Genomic DNA, 16,603 nt, shown 5'->3' with positions numbered 1-16,603 from the left:
CACTAGCTGTGTGCCACGGCATACCACAGCTGGCAACTGCATTCCAATGAGGATTAGCGGCCGCGGCCATGGCCGCTTCCCGAGCGCATGGGTTAACAATACTTTAAACTAGCGGGATGCCGCGCTTCGCGCGGCACCCGCTAGATGGGTGGAGTTGACTGTTTCGTATTAATTACTGTATACAGTGAAATCTCGATAATTTAAACTCCAATAACTCCAAACAACTGTTAAGTCAAATAAAGAATCAGACCCTCTGCTGCACTCGAGCCTATTTGGACTCGCCATCAGTCTCGCCCAAGTTGTATTTGCGTTTAGCAACGTGCGCGCACATAACGTTTCCTGCGGAGATTGTGCGAGGGTCCAGGACATATTGTCAATATAGGGGAAGGGGCTAGCTAGGGTGAAGGGTGCTAATCGGAACGCCCAATTTCCGTACAACCCGTCAACCATGTCACAAATATTTCCGGGGATGGGGAGAAATATTTCCAGGGACGGGGAGAAATGGTTTTTGTTATAGAGGGGAGATGGTGATATTGAAATCGCTGATATTGTGGAGGTTTATGTTTATGCTGGGATTCATACCGTTTAAATTGCGCACCGATTAGGAAGGTCTTGCTGTCAACAGTTGAATGAAATGAAGTATTTATTGCCGACCGATTGTCTCATGCGATGTCTCATTATATAAAGCTCATAACTAATGTTGTGCTGGAATATTGTCCAGTCAAATTGAACATCGATTTTTCAAGGTGCCAATTAAACCATAAAGGACGTATACACCAACTGTACAATTAGGTAATTTAGATGAAACGCGGTTTGATCTTGGCCTATACAACGTCGTGTCCATCGTTCTCACTACAGAGGAGAGGAGGGGGAAGCTAGTGGGGGTGGGGGTTTGATATTGTGTGGCCTATTTACATGGGCGTCGCCAGGATTTGTTTTCTAGAGGGGGCAAAACATATTTTTGCCAAAAAAATGCCTGTTTTTCTCAACACATTCTCCATTTATCAGTTTTAGAGGGGGGCAGGGACATTTTGCCCCCCCCACGCATTAAATTTAAAATTAAACTCATTTTTTCCCTTTTTTTCCCTTTTTTTTTTTGCTTTTCCAGGGGGGGGGCAAGTGCCCCCCCCCTTGCCCCCCCCCCCCCCCCCCTTGCGACGCCCATGCCTACTTATGTTACACCTGTGAATGGTCACTTATATTTCCGGGGAAGTGGGCAACAATTTATATTCGTTATGGTGAAGGGGGCGTTTCTTATGTATTAAGTAGTAGTTAATGTCATTATAGCAGTTTGTGTTTTTATTATGGTGATGGGGTTGTAGAGCAAAGTATTGTAACACGTTGATTTGCAGAAGAGAGTAAAACTATAAGAAAGGACATATTGGAGCACTTCATAATTATGTCAAGCACCACATGTTAAATGTATTTATTACAAAACTGTGAAAATGAAATCAGGTACAATGCACACACGAATTTTTTAGTAATAATGTATTTGCATTCATTACAGGGTAGTACTTCGACAAAACTCAGGGGATAAAATTGTAGTAAATTTTCGGAGCGATTTTCGCAAGGGACGTCGGTCCAGGCTTGTTTAGCATAGGCAAAAACATTCCATGAAAGACTTTCAAGCAAGACGGGTAATCATTCCATAATTATTCTTGGGTACAACTAAGCCAAGGATATAACTTTAAAAAAGGATGGACATAAAACAGCAGAAAAGAGTGATTATTTTTGCACTATTTCATGTTCATGACTTCTAAATAATAAAATTATGGCTAGAAGAAAAATGTGTTTTGAATGGGTAAAGAGAAAAAGCAGGAATCTTGCAGTTGAACTGGAAAGAATACGTGTGTGACGTCTTCGTCTTGAGTCGAGATTCTTGCTTTGGGAACTGGTTGAAGCATGCACTGGAGCATGCTTGGAGCATGGTTGGAGCTGGTCATGTGATGTGGGTGTCATCGGGAGTCCTGTGTAAAGGAGTAACGAAGAAAACTTGTAAAAAAAAATACATCGGCTAACAATAGCTACAAATAAATTGTTCCTGCGCGGTTTGTGCCTTACGATTCTGCGCGCCGTGCGTGCTCACAGCACATCGCGCAGTAATCGCCATCTTTATTTTCGGGTTGCGTGTTTTTGCTGTGCTGTCATCGTAATTCCCCCCCCCCCCCAAAAAAAAAATTTCCCTAAAAAAAATCAAAACCCTGCCCTCTATCTATGACATACCTGTTTATTGAGAATATCTCCAACTATTTTGGTCGGGCTTTTTTAAAGTGGATTTTGTTCCCTTATAGGAACCGGGCCCTACTACTACATACTAAATACTACACGATCGCCATGTCCGAGGCCCACGCGATTGGGTCACACTTTTCACAAACAACAATTGTCATTACCAGCAGTGGTGTTCGAAAGAATACTTATTATCCTTTGCCAGAGGTGTTCGAAAGAATTACTACTAACTATATAATCTATAATGTGTCATAGCACAAATCGGACTTACCATTTGAAAGAGAAAATTGTAGCATAATCAATGCATCAAACGACCATCAAACGAAGCTAGTAGTAGTGCTGAGGAAATGTGGGGCAAGCATGCCTTTAGCTTTGCATGTTGCATGGAATACCGTTGCATGCGCTGCATGCAGCGCATGCTCCTCTATGCACGACAGGTGTAGCGTGAATATCCGACTCCATGAAATGTGGACTCATAGGTAGTACTGCGCACGCGTGAGTACGATACTTATGCTATTTTTAGGATCATTTCGGGAGAGTGACCTGTCACGTGCGAGGGATCAACCAATAATAGGGAAATAGGGGTCCGATTTTCATAGGAGTCGAATTTTCATGTGACACCGGCCCATACGCAAGATGGCCGGCGCGGCTCAATGGGGAAGGGAATTCTGGGAAATTGGGTGGAAATAGCCGGGCCCCGTTCCGCATCCCCCGCGGCCAACGGGCGCGGGCGGGACGGGAGACCGGTCGGGAAAATGGCAGCGCCCTCCAATCATTTTCGTGATTGTAGTATAGATAACCATTGAACGTACAACAGCGTACTCAGATGCAACACGCTGAAATGGTAAGGTTTCGGTTTTATAGCGCCATCATGCGACAGCTTGTGGCCGAGAGAGATTGCGTCCTACATTTACCTGCCCGCGATATTTTTTATTACACAACTATCTGGGGTACTTTGTGCGCTTTCCTATGGAGCATGGCTTTTAAAAATAACGTTTCTAAGTTTCTCTACAATCCTATAGCCTTTTAACTACGCGCGCGCGCGTATACTCTCGCCACGTGTGTGAAAGTATATAATTTATGAATTGCAAGTGTCGGTCGAGAACCGCCGTGGCCAAGTGGTTAGGCATGCTGGCTAATGATCTGAGGTCCCGAGTTCGATTCCCTGCTGTGCTTTCTCCAGGTTTTGCTCTTTTTTTCAAAAATTTCAAGTTTTATCTTAGAAACGTTATTTTTCAGTCGAATACTACTTGTATAGCAGCAATTTTCGTTTACTTTTCTGATCCGAGGCTCTGGAGGATTTTTAAAAAAAGGAAAATAAAGTCCGAAATCCGCACCAAGTTGAAAAATAGTAGCCTCCACACAAGCCTGGTTATAAAAACCATGCTCCATAGGAAAGCGCACAAAGTACCCCAGATAGTTGTGTAATAAAAAATATCGCGGGCAGGTTAATGTAGGACGCCATCTCTCTCGGCCACAAGCTGTCGCATGATGGCGCTATAAAACCGAAACCTTACCATTTCAGCGTGTTGCATCTGAGTACGCTGTTGTACGTTCAATGGTTATTTAAAGTATTGTTAACTAAAATTGTCAAGGTGAACCGCAGTGGATTGAATTGAAAGACTTTAGCACATTATCCTTCCACCCCAACTCGTAGTTACAGTTCGAGTCCGGGTGGTCAACAGGACACTTAAGCAAATAACTGCGGTAAACATTTTTGTTCGGTTAGGCCAAAAAAAAAATATTCGGTCTCTGGTCAGACCAAAGTTCCGGAATTGACGCGGCCACGCGGCTTTTTTTTTTTTTTTTTTTTTTTTCAAGCTTGGATTGTACAGACAAGGTGGGTACTATTTTGCTTTTTTGGTGTCCTTATGTACATTGGTGTCCTCCATAATTTGCCTTTGTGATTTCGATCATTTGCCTTGGTGCAATTTCCCATTCCTTGGTGCTCTTTGGTAAAAAAAAATTGAGGAGGTGCAGAAATAGAGGGCGCTGTTGGAGCTACCGCGGAACATTTTAGAGAAAAAAAAAAAGATCGACGCGCATGATTAAAATCGACGCGCGCGCTGACCAGAGACCGGCTTATTTTTTTTTGGCCTTGCCAACAAATATCACCCCATATCCCCAACTTAATTCCTACCTTTGTCAATGCATTTTCCACGGTGCTGGACCATTGTTCGCCGAACAAAAGGGAGGTTGCCGCATAGCAGGGCAAACGCACACCGTATTCTTTTGCTGTCTGATACAGGCGCAAACGTGCATTATGTCCTGCACCACTATTGACCCATATTCCAGCAGGAAATAACTTTCATCGTTTGTCCAGCGTATTAACAATCTGGGACACTAAATTTAACGAACAGTGGATACAAGATCGGAACTGCCGATACTGGATATCTAACTTCACAGGTGAGTCCATTGCGCTCCTCAAGTGAATATTAGTTGATGCACTGAACGATCGCAAAAGTGTTCTAAGTATGAGTTGTTTGTGCATGGCTTTGGGGGCCGTCCATAAAGTACGCACGAACGAATGCCAACTTTTTAGACCCCCTCCCCCTTATGCACGGCATACGCAGTGGTTCCAACCCTTGTCCCCTCCCCTCCCTTCCCGCCCCACCCCACTCCCCGAACGACAAAAGAACTCGACTCTAACTACTTAAAAGGTGGCGATATCACAACCGCCTTTTTAACACTTCGCGGTCTCGATCTCTGAATTTTAATGACCTCTAAAGGGGTTGGCTGACGTTGGCACTGGGAAAAAATCTAAATGATGATGATAAAAGATACAGTGTCATAACGATTTTTGATGCATTAAAGCTGGTCCTGGTAGGCATTAAATAGTTGTGAGAAAGTACATTGATTTATGACAATTTATTATCTGCTTTCGTACGCATTTAGCCTAGGACCCCCTCCTTACGCAATGTTGAAAACTTTTCCCCTTCGTACATACGTACTTTGTGGACAGCCCCTTAGAGGTTTCTGATTCCAAGTTAGGCTTGATTCAGAGGTAAATGACGATCTCCTTAAATGTGAGAAGTTAAAAGGTACATTGTTCTTTGCATTCAAGTCATGTGTACGTACTTTTGGGTTTGCTTGGGCTAAGTATTTAAACCCCTATTGCAAAGATATACACTCTTAAAAGGCTCATGCAATGTATTTTTTTTAAATGCAATCCTTAAATATGCACATTCATTTTGTGTCCCATTTAACTTTGTGTTCAATGTTCATTTTGCCATTTTCAAGGGTGTTTTGGTACCTTTTTGGTTTTTATGCTACATGCGAATTTACTTATTCATGAGCAAAAAAGTCTGATGTGATTTCAGGTAGAAACCTCAATGTTACAGCTATTTCAGCACCAACAGTTGCCAGAATTTTGGATATTTTGCCGTCGTATATTTTCTTTTCTTTGGTGATTCGTTGTTCTTTTTGAAACAAGACAGTAAACCATTGAGCAAACATTTCTCACAAATGTTTTCTGTGAGCAAATTTTGGGTTCACATTTGATCAGAAATCCCCTAAATAGAACAGTGTCTTTCTGAAGTCATATCACAGCAACAGCGCTTTCAGTTGTCCGAAAAAGCATGGACAATCTTAAATGTTTAAAGAAGGGCACTTTCAATAAAACCTACCACAAAGGGATGTCAAATAAATTGCATATATTTGAAAGGAGTAGAAAATTGCACGGAACATGTTCCCCAGTAATCTTTCTGTTTTTCAAAATGAAAATAAACGTCAGTTTCACTGAGATTTTGGCCCAATCTGACCGAGAACTTTTTGTAAGAGTGTAGCATCAAGTCCTACGGTCGTTTTGTGTCGGTAATGGTGGAGAGACGTGCCAACAATCACGGCTCCATGTTGGGATGGGGATAACTTTTTTTCTCAGAACTTTAGCTTCTCAGAACCATACAACTCTCAAAGAGATATCAATCACATGGTGTTACGCAAACCTCCCATTCATTTTCGTGAAATGGGTGGTGAACGACCAATCTTGGAGATTAATGTATAGTGCAAAAACAGTGCTAATTATTTTACGTATCTTTGGATACATCCTATTGCATGCATTTGCATCTTTCGCCACGCACACAAAAATGGGCTACATTGTCTTGTGATAGCAGGTTGGCCAAGTAACCGACAACAATACTTGATTTTTGTACTACTCGCGAAGATATATCGTTGGAATGAAGTCAAGATTTGAAACTCGTCATCTATTCACTTGTCAAGGGATGTCGTTTCTGTGGCATTATAACTTTTGCTTTTGTTCACTCGAAAGCTCCCAACTTGTGTTAGTGCTTGAACACTAACGATTCTGCTTGAAAAAAAGCTCCGGCAAAATATTGGGGACTTAAATTTGAGCTTTGTTTCCACGATTTTATTCTTCGCGCTTAAGGATAGCAGAGTGAGAGATCAACACATATCAACAAACTGATTTAATCTTAAATCCCACAGAAACCATAGGTCGGAAGAACGAAGCGGGCTGTCCGACGTATGTGTCTTTATCAAACCTGGTAAGCAATTTTCCCGATTTCGTACAGCGAAGATATAATCGTATAGCTCATAGCTGACCCTAAATCACAAAAGGTAGAAAAACTGTTGAAATCGGATAATATAGCTTCCAAAATGTCCAAGCTAGTTGGGCCGTATGCGGGTTCTTTGGTATTAACCTATTTCTATGACGTCACACTATTGTTAAAAGTGTAGATTATTTGTATGAATCTACACTTACCTGCAGATTATTTTAAGAATCTACATTTTTTTGTGTGAATAGCTTCTGCATTCAATTCCATGTATAAACGTAACAGTCCACTTTAAACTGTAACAGTCCACTTTAAAATGAAATGAAAATGTCAATGTACGCATTGTTGACGTTTTTGTGGTTCGAAAAAATTTAACCTGATGTCAACAACTAGCCTCTTATTTTGACGTTCCCTTTCAGTATATGGAAGGAATGTATCAACCTGACGCCACTTTTTCATATATCATCTCGATGAAGTTCAGTCATTGCACAAATGTTGAAAAGAAATGAATCTGGGACTGAGAATCATTCAAATTTTGTTAGGAAATACTTCGTTAGGAAATTTTCTTCACTCTCCATAGACTCTGTACACAACCGCTGAAGTGGCGTCTGTATACAACATTCTTTCCTTTTTTGGTATAATTTAATGTACAGTGGCGAGTATAAGTTTTTACTTAAAGTACAATATAATTGTTAAATATTTTTTTCTTTATGTATTTTTTTAAAAAGTTTTATCGTCTGTCTTTGCATTCGCATTATCACACCAAAAAAATTCAGTGGATATCCCTCTTATAAAGTTTATGTTGACATCTAGTCTTATAATTTAATTTGGTTTTATCATAACCCTTCCCATGTTATTTAATTACTGTCCCGTGCAAAAAAAAAACATTAACCGAAGTACAATACTAAAGGGAGTGGATGAATAACTGAAGAAATCAAATTGACCACTGGAAACTCACCAAAGCAATACTTCTGAGAATTTGTTAGTTCCTAAGTAAAGTATTTCCTGTGGTGTTTGCCATGAGGTGTTACTATTTCGATATGTACTCATGTAACAAACTATCAATGTAAATATCGTATTTCGCATTTGAATGCACAATGACAAGCGGTTCCACAAATTGAAGAGCTCTGTGCACAGGAGTTGCTTGCCAACTTGTTCTTGTGGTTGGTGTTAAACTCCTCATCCCTGTACCACATCAATAGCATTTAGTAGTTTTCATAATCCAGTATATGTCTGTAGCTGTAACATAAAACCACGTCTATAACATCCATTTGGATCATTGGGTGACTGTCCATTTAATTCTAGGACAGCTCAATGCACTGTGCATCATGATGAATGGAACAAATAATGATGTGTACCCATGCATCCGAAGATTAACAATAGGATCTTGATGCAAGCACAGTGCCAGGCAAAATTTAATAGATTGTACGAATCTACACTTATTCACAACGTGGAGATTCACAGTGGTAAAACCAGGGATCTTATTTACATATACAATAATTGTTGCTGATTAAGTCGGAGAACAGACTCGGAACTGTAGATTCGTGCAAGTCTATATAAGCACGAATCTACAGTTCCTATCGGAGAAGAAAATTGATCACCGATGGGCCTTTTTTATTCTCTTTTTTTCCCTTTCAGATTGTGTTGCCAATTAACACACTTTCATTATGGATGAGGAAGTCATCACTGCAATAAGGTACGCTGTGTCCGTTTGTTCTATTCTGGCCATCGTCGCGAATTCAATCGTTATTACGGTATTCGCCGTTACAAAACAACTTCGCAACAAGTACTACGCTTTCATCTTTAACCTGGCGTTGGCCGATGGCCTCTTTGCTGCCTTTAACATCGCAGTCCCTTGGACAGACAAGTCGTCGGCCTCGGATGTTTGGGCCGGTTTAGTCATCGCATCCTTCACGGTGTCAGTGTTGACTATTCTGGCTGCGGCTATCAATCGTTATCTGGCCCTGTCCCTCACCCCACCGGCTCGCTACGACGCACTGGTGACAGGATATCGTCTGGCGGGAGTTTGTGCCATTCTATGGGTTTGTAGTATACTATATGGCTTTCTGATACGTAATGTCGCGGCGAGCGGTGTGTACCACGTTATACAACACCTTGTTTACTCCCTGGTATTAGTAGTGATTTGGTTTATCACCGCGATTGCTTACTTTCTGGCTTTCCGTAAGGTCAAACAGTACACCCCACCACTCGCATCCACTCCAGGAATCTCTGTTAACGCGGACTGCGATGATGACACGCGCGCTAGGCAGACCCGCCGTTTATTGGTCATTTTCACTTGCGTTCTCCTTATGTCATTCATCTCCTGGGTACCTTATGGCATGTTGTGGATGGTTGTCTATTTTAATACTTCTCTGTTGTATAATGCTCATTTTTTGGCGTTTTTCTGGGGAATTTACTTCATGTATTGCCTCTCTACCGTGATCAATCCCCTGATTTATTGGTGTGGATTAAATGCTTTCAGAGAGGGTTTTTATGCGGTATTCTGTCGCTGTGTCGTCAAGTCGGACAATGGAAGGACCGACATCGAGCCTATTACAAACGAGAATACAGTTGTAGATACAGTATTGTAAGCATTTATATTCATGCTGTCAATATTCTGGCTTTTTAGGGGCAAGGTAGTATGACTTAGCACTCATTAACAAGAAGCTTCATTATGGATAGGTCATGAATATCTTTTCAAAATAGCAATTTATGGCCTTGAAGACAAAATGATAACCGATATAGACTTCTAAAAGATAACCACTCACCCTTACAGCTAAGAATAATATCACCGATTGTACTAAACGTGAAAATGTATAGTTATGACGATAATTGCAAACTGATTATGGAGGACAATTGGTGATACAATAACGTAAATGACAAATGTGTTTTCATTTTTCGACTTGATTTCACATAATCAAAGGCTGATAATAACAAAAAAATCTAGAGTAAATTTTAATTGGTTATTGTAGTGATCTTGTATTACTGGAGATGATGGAGATCAAGTTTTATTGGGGTGTTATTTTATCAGTTTGTGTTTAATGTTTTAGCTTCCATCATGGTCACATAGAGTTTGGTGATATGGTGAAAAGTTCACACGTTCAATACAAGAAAACACTGTCTTCCGTCAAAGACATGTTCACGACAGACATGCATGGTTGTGTTGTGTTGGGCAACGGTATACTGTAGATAAAGTAGGCCTATAATATGGGCCCCGAAAATTGTGGTACGATCTGAGGCAATTTCTGACTATTTTCGAGTTTGCAGTCATTGAATCGGTTAGTTGTAGCTGTAGAATCAAAACGTAGGCTAGCACTTTATAATTCGGGAACGGAAAAAGTGGGGAGTTGGACAAACGACGATATCCCCCACCCCCTTAAAAATGGGGGGGGGGGGGACATGTCCGCCCGTCCCCACCGGACGGTCTAGCCAGACGGAATTGTGGGGTGATAGCATTGTGTTCCCATTATCCCTTTTTCTAAAGATTCTCTTCTGGGGTGATGTTTTTCTATTGTGAAAATAGTGGTGTGACGTGTCCTGAAAGGAACATCACCCCCACAAGGGGGTATGGTCAGAACGACTGTACATATTCCAAAAAGGGCATCGACAACTCCTAATGAATAATAGCTGTTTATCAAAGCATGAATCCATAATGTCCCGAAACCTCCATGATATAATTGCGTATCTACATGATGTTTAGCTTTTTTTTATGAGCGACTATTGAAAAATCTTGCAAGAATTATCTACAATTTTTTTGAAGGTCGATTGCTTGGCAGTTACTCACAATTATTGAAGAAGCATAACATATTCTAACTTATAATGTATATTTTGTTTGAGATTTGGAAAACAAATTAGGAACATATTGCCGATTAACTGTTTTAAACACTGCTTTTTGTTGAATTTTATCCCGAATAACCAAAATTGATTTACACAAAATGGAGAAGGAGAATGTCTAGTAGAAATAGCACGCTCAATGTATGTGGAAACAATGCAAAAGATGTACTCTCTTATACTACAGGGTGTCTTTAAAAAAAACGAACCCTAAAATCCCCTGTTTTTCACAGCTTTAAAAAAAATACCTCGCAAATATAGAAACATAAAATAATGTGGAGATAATAGTTCATTAGATTTTCACCAATGAAAAAAAATCTTGCCAAGCGGGTAAATATTTATCGAGTTATGGTTAATTCAAACTAAAGCGCCAATTTTTTAATCTGTCCAAGGTCTCAATTGTCATCACGGTTAAGTGGATTTGGGTTGAGGGTAGCTTTTTGCAACAGTGGTCTTTTGGAAGAAATGGTAGACCTTAAAATGACTGTTTGGTTAACTTCTTTGATGTTATAATACTGCGCTGCTCTGTCTCGGCCCTCTGCTTGGTAGCCTTTTTTCACAAATGCAACTTTTGGCCCGCGTTCTTATTGCGGCAGTCAAAATATCAGTCGCCGTGGACAAAATGAAAAAGCGGTACATGTATTCAATTGGCCATAATATTTGCCCGATTTGAACGATTTTTTCGGTGATGAAAAGCTAATGAAATATACTCTCTACACGTGAATCGATATTTGCGATTCATTTTTTAAAGCTGTAAAAAAGAGGAGCTTTTATTGTTCGGGTTTATTTTTTAGACACCCACCGATTGCTTATTATAATACACAAATATGTATGTGGAACTGGGTGTTAAAAGTCGAAAAGTGGAAAGAGGACTCAATGATTCTGGTTCTGGTTTTTAATGCTGGTTTATTCTGAATGAGATGGGAAAGGAAACCAAATCATGATACGGCTATTCTGATTGGCTGGGTTTTTTTATTCTGATTTGGCTGTGATTTAAATAGTAATGTGAATTATTAAACGGAGTACTTTGGGACAACCTACAAAATTATGCTCAGATAAATTTCCATTGAATATCGAATTTATACCTTAAAGGGAAAACTGCGATACTCACTGAAACAAATGTATAAAATTAATCATTTTATAATGGTTTTATTATTCAACAACTGATTATTGGTGGCAAGGTTTTTTGAGTAATACATATTGCACGATTGTTTTTACATTAAAAATGTTATTTTTATGGTGAAAATAATCAGACTATTGTGTGAAATAAATACTAAAGTATAATAAATCCACTTTGTAAGACGAGTGATACGAAAAAAAACCAGCATTATATTTGTTGTGAATGTTTTAATTTATTTATTTTTTAGCCTGTTGGAATTTGTTTAAAATCCATGCCGCTTTAATAATGATTAAAACATTTTAGAATGGCAATCCCAAAAATAAATTTTAGATGCAATTGCTAAATGAGCAGTCTAGTTTGATTACCTTTCAGATGAGTCCGATTGCAGTAAAAAAAAAATAACAATTTCTGAGGCCAAAAAATTTGGGCAACATTTTTTGAAAAAAATTTCAAACTTCTAAAAAAAAAAAGAAATTGAAAACAACTTGTGAGCCCCCCCCCCCCCCAGCCAAATCCTGGTTGGGCACCTGGTTACATTGAGGTTTCTGCCTGATATGACATCAAACTTTTGCTAACGAATATGGATATTTGCACATGCAAAAAAAAAACACAAAAAAAAACTCATAACAATTCCCTTAAAAATGGCAAAATGAAACTTGAAAATAAGGTTAAGTGGAACACAAACGTGCATTTAGGATTGCATTAAAATAATTACATGGACCGACAAACACGGTTGTATATGGCTATCTTTTAACATGGGTCTTATTATTTATTAAATGACAACGATTAAGATCTATGTTACAAGAGAGCCACCTACAGACCTGTTTGTAGGGCACTTCAAAGGAACTACAAATTGTTTGGGTAGAACGTTTTCAATGGGGAAAACGCGAGCCACCGGCATTCGCCCAGAACTCGAACAGAATTAGGCCAAAGGGCATAATTTGTCATTTGACTATTATTATCATTTTCAAGTTTAGGCGCCGCCACCATCCAGTATAACTGTCGGATGCGGGATGGGGGCGGCAACTGGGGCCATGCACACCCCCTCCCCCCGAAAAATAAAAGAGTGTCATTTTTTGTTAATTATAAAATCAGAAAGGGAGTAAAGACTGCTGTCTTTAAATCGATGCTTCTGGAACAACTATAAGAAATCGACGGGCCGGGGTGAGTTGGAAATGGCAAATATATCGGCGTGCTGAAGCGGAGCCACTTTGCTGGAAAAATGAATCCTTTTTAAATGGCTTTTTTTCCAAAAGAAATTCCATTTGCTGAGCAAAGTTAAGCAGCTATCGAAATTACCCCCTTTCTTTGCGTCAGGTTGGTGATATTATCCTGGGTCAGGAGTACAGCAAAGAAAATTCATGATCACATCTCGAAGACCCAGTACCCGCGAGCAATTATTGCACTTTATGCAGCTAGAATGTAAAAGAAATACAAGGTGTATGTAGGCCTATGCGTGATCTTGTGCAGACTATATACCGATATTTCACCAACATAATTTACCAAGCGCCGAAAACCTATCAACTTTGGGATGTGCGCACTGTACTGGTGGCGAAAAATGTTATGCACGAACTGGACCAACTACTACTGACGATTTGCTACAGAGGGGTGCCCCAACCTCCAGGCTATTGTTACCTAATAAAAGTAATGATCCACCGTGGCTCCTGTGTTCTTATTCCTCCATGATATACTCAAAGAATTGATCAAACACATTGGTCAAAAACAAAAAAAGGGATGCCCTCCGTCGCATATCTTGCTTGCCACAAAGTAGTTCCAATTTATGTGTGTAGTAGGCCGGTTGGAACAGTTTACGCACGATTGACCGATTCTTCACTAGTTGGGCGTTGTACCCTAAGATCGTATTTACGAGAATATCGGACGCTCGGTATTGTACATTGACATATGAAACGCGATAGCGTCATTATTTGGGGCTATGGGAAAAGGCGCCCCTAGCGTTGAGTAGGTAAACGCATGTGAGGGTTCGTTTAGCTCACCCGGGTCGACATGGGTCGATCAGCCACGTGTAGTGGTTCCCAGACCAAAAGATTCTGACTATTCCCGATGAATCTTAGGTCCGGTAGCCTCCAACCTCGTCCCCAGTGCTTACTTTATTTCCAACATCGTTTCCAATAGTAAACCCTGGATAGGAAACTTTCTTCCTGTATCCTGATTCGATACCGCAATTTGCTAGTAATGGATTTTTATCGTGTACTTGGTGTTGATATTCACAACGTGCAGTACGTGTTTTCGCGATCATTCGTCCGTGCCTTCTCGAAAATATTTATTTCCTTTCCAATTTGTTAATATTAATCTGAAATGTGATACTGCATATTTGTTTCGTTAAGATCTTAACAGTTTAATTGAATACAAATCGTGTTTTCGTAACTCACGCCATGCTCGCGCTGCCACGAATTGACTCTGTTTTACCCCAGACACCGCATACAAAAACAAACGCTAATGTAACGCACATGCAGGCACCAGACTATTCCTCATTTGCATACGTGTTCAAAAATCTTGCACATGCAAATGATCCAATACCAGGGTGAGAGAGCAGGTAGTGATGGGCGCGTACTGCTCGACACCCTGGGGACGAGGCTGGGTAGCCTCCGGTAATACATTGTATAACAATTTACGTCACGTGACTGAAACGGGAGGAATTCCTCCTTTTTCCGAAAATTTCCGAAGTTTGCCGAATTATTTTCGTCGACACTCGGACAGCGCCCGAGTATTTCCGAGTATAGGTTTAAATAACTGCTCATTGCTTATTAATCTTTGATAATTACTATTCATTGCCTTCATTTAGAAAACTTGAAACTCAGCGACGATTTTGTGCATCAAATATACTCGGATCGTATGGGCGAACTTTTTGCTGCGTCACGTACAATTTTGAATTTGACGACCGTTACCGAGATTTTCCAAAACTCGGTCTTCATTCGGCTCCGCCTGCTAACAGTGCTATTTGGGTGCCTAATTTTGAAGATTCCAGATCAACATTAGTCAATGTAATCTTACAGACACATCAAACTGTATTATCATAACTGTATGATATTACGAAGCAAGTGATTTATAAAAAAAAAATGGTCCGAACATTAAAAGCTAAAAGTGATAAAGCGAAATTGGAAACGAAGCCGAGTTTTGAAAAACGGTCATCAATGTCGTCATGTTTATTTTTAGCCACGGAGGCTGCCTGACCTACAATTTAGACGTGAGCGTCGTGATGGCCCGCGGTGGAGCGTTCGATAACTTCGATTATTAGCCCAGACATCCACATGTGGGTGTACGCTATGGCGTTTTGGACATAACTTTAATAAAAACATGAGAAGAAAATATAGAATTACAAAAAAAGTGAATTTGAACGTTATGAAATTCGGACTGTATTTCCCTTTAAAAGAAGAAAAATCCTCAGGTTAGAAAAGGAAAAAAATCTAGCGGTGCAAAATCCTACCCTTTATCGACTGAACTGTCGCACTGGTCGCCAAAATGTGGGGAAACAAATAATTATATACCTCCGTGCGTACGTTGATCTCCATTAGTATCATAAAAGTATCGTAGAGGGCGCTAAACACCCATATATGCGGATGTCGTTTGGGAGAAAAAAATTCGCGACCCGTCTGTCTAAAAAAATTACCCGAGTCGAGCCGTATGAGATACTCGAACGCACCCTAGTATCACCATCGGGTGTAAAATGCGAGCGGGATTTTCATTGATGAAGGAGAAAACCAACTTTCAAAAGATGACTTGATAAAGAAATGAAGACGCGATTAAAGGATTAAATGAATGAACGAATATGATAAAAGGGGCATAAAAGACCTGTCTGCTTACCAGAGAAAACAATCATGTTTGGGGGAGGAGACCGGGCAATGCAGCCAATAAGGACTCAAGCGGCGATTGCTTCATAAGTCCACAATTTTCCAAACGTGGAAACCAGATTCAAGTTTTTCGCTTCGAAAATTTATAATTTTTAATTTTTAATTTACCAAGTAACATGCACCCATTGCTTATTATGAAATGAATAAAATGATTGTATGATCCTCTTCAATTTTTTGACGAGTATAATAAGAACTAACTTAGAACGCTTTACGTGTCACTTGGACATCACAGGTGATCGGACATCACCAATAAAACTCCTCAACAAAGAAAAAATAATCAAACATTTTTGCTTACTTTAAAAAAAAAATGCTGTTCAGATTAAGCCTTAAATGATAATACACATTATGAAAAGTGGAAATATTTTGGAGGAAATTGTTCATATGGGCCGTATCATAAGTCCGATGCCTCATAGGTCCGACGCCTCATAAGTCCGATATTTCGGACCTATGAGACTACGCGTCGGACTTATGAGGCATAAAATATTTATTCCGCCTCATAGGTCCGACGCCTCATAAGTTCGACGCCTCTTAAGTCCGACGTCGGAAAGAAACGAGGCGTTGGACCTATGAGGTGTACCGGCGTCGGAGCTCTGGACCGTTACCAGAAAAGGTTCATTTGTTGGACAAGGCAAGAACGAGATTAAAACAACATTGTGTAATCGCTTACTCTAACAATTGGAGGCGCTAACATTCTTACATTTCACCCAATGTTTGTATTAATTAATAATGGTTGTCGGACTTATGAGGCGTCGGACTGAGGCGTCTGACATAATGATGCGTCGGACTTATGGACAGAAATAAAAGTAAATTTAATTGTCGGACCTTCAAGGCGTTGGAGCTATGAGGCGTCGAAGCTATGAGGCGTCGGACTTATATGACGCGTCGGACCTATGAGGCGTCGAACTTATGGGCCTTTGTTTTGTTGGGGGATGCTATTTTGTCCGGGACTGATGAGGCGTCGGACCTATGAGGCGTCGGACTTATGAGCGGACCCCGTTCATATTAGCACTACACAGTATAGGTAAGTCAGCTAAATATTGTACACT

The 16,603-nt window shown here is 40.2% G+C and overlaps 1 protein-coding gene across 2 annotated transcripts; it reads left to right on the top strand.

Annotated features, from left to right (window-relative positions):
* The first annotated feature begins 4,393 nt into the window (after nt 1-4,393).
* On the top strand, nt 4,394-11,889 carry LOC119742158 (substance-K receptor-like). Of its 2 annotated transcripts, none has more exons than XM_038218198.1 (3): nt 4,394-4,632; nt 6,679-6,728; nt 8,376-11,889. In XM_038218198.1, exon 3 carries the CDS (start codon nt 8,405-8,407, stop codon nt 9,326-9,328), a length of 924 nt encoding a protein of 307 aa, XP_038074126.1. In that variant the 5' UTR covers nt 4,394-4,632; nt 6,679-6,728; nt 8,376-8,404; the 3' UTR covers nt 9,329-11,889. The 2 variants fall into 2 exon arrangements, with proteins under 2 accessions (XP_038074126.1, XP_038074125.1); XM_038218197.1 differs by having other exon boundaries at nt 6,670-6,728.
* Nucleotides 11,890-16,603: the final 4,714 nt, after the last annotated feature.

Source organism: Patiria miniata, unplaced genomic scaffold (genome assembly GCF_015706575.1).
Source record: "Patiria miniata isolate m_02_andy unplaced genomic scaffold, ASM1570657v1 HiC_scaffold_5, whole genome shotgun sequence".
Classification (NCBI taxonomy): Eukaryota; Metazoa; Echinodermata; class Asteroidea; order Valvatida; family Asterinidae; genus Patiria; species Patiria miniata.
The sequence above is the reverse complement of the archived record's forward strand: the minus strand, read 5'-3'. Positions and strand labels throughout refer to the sequence as shown.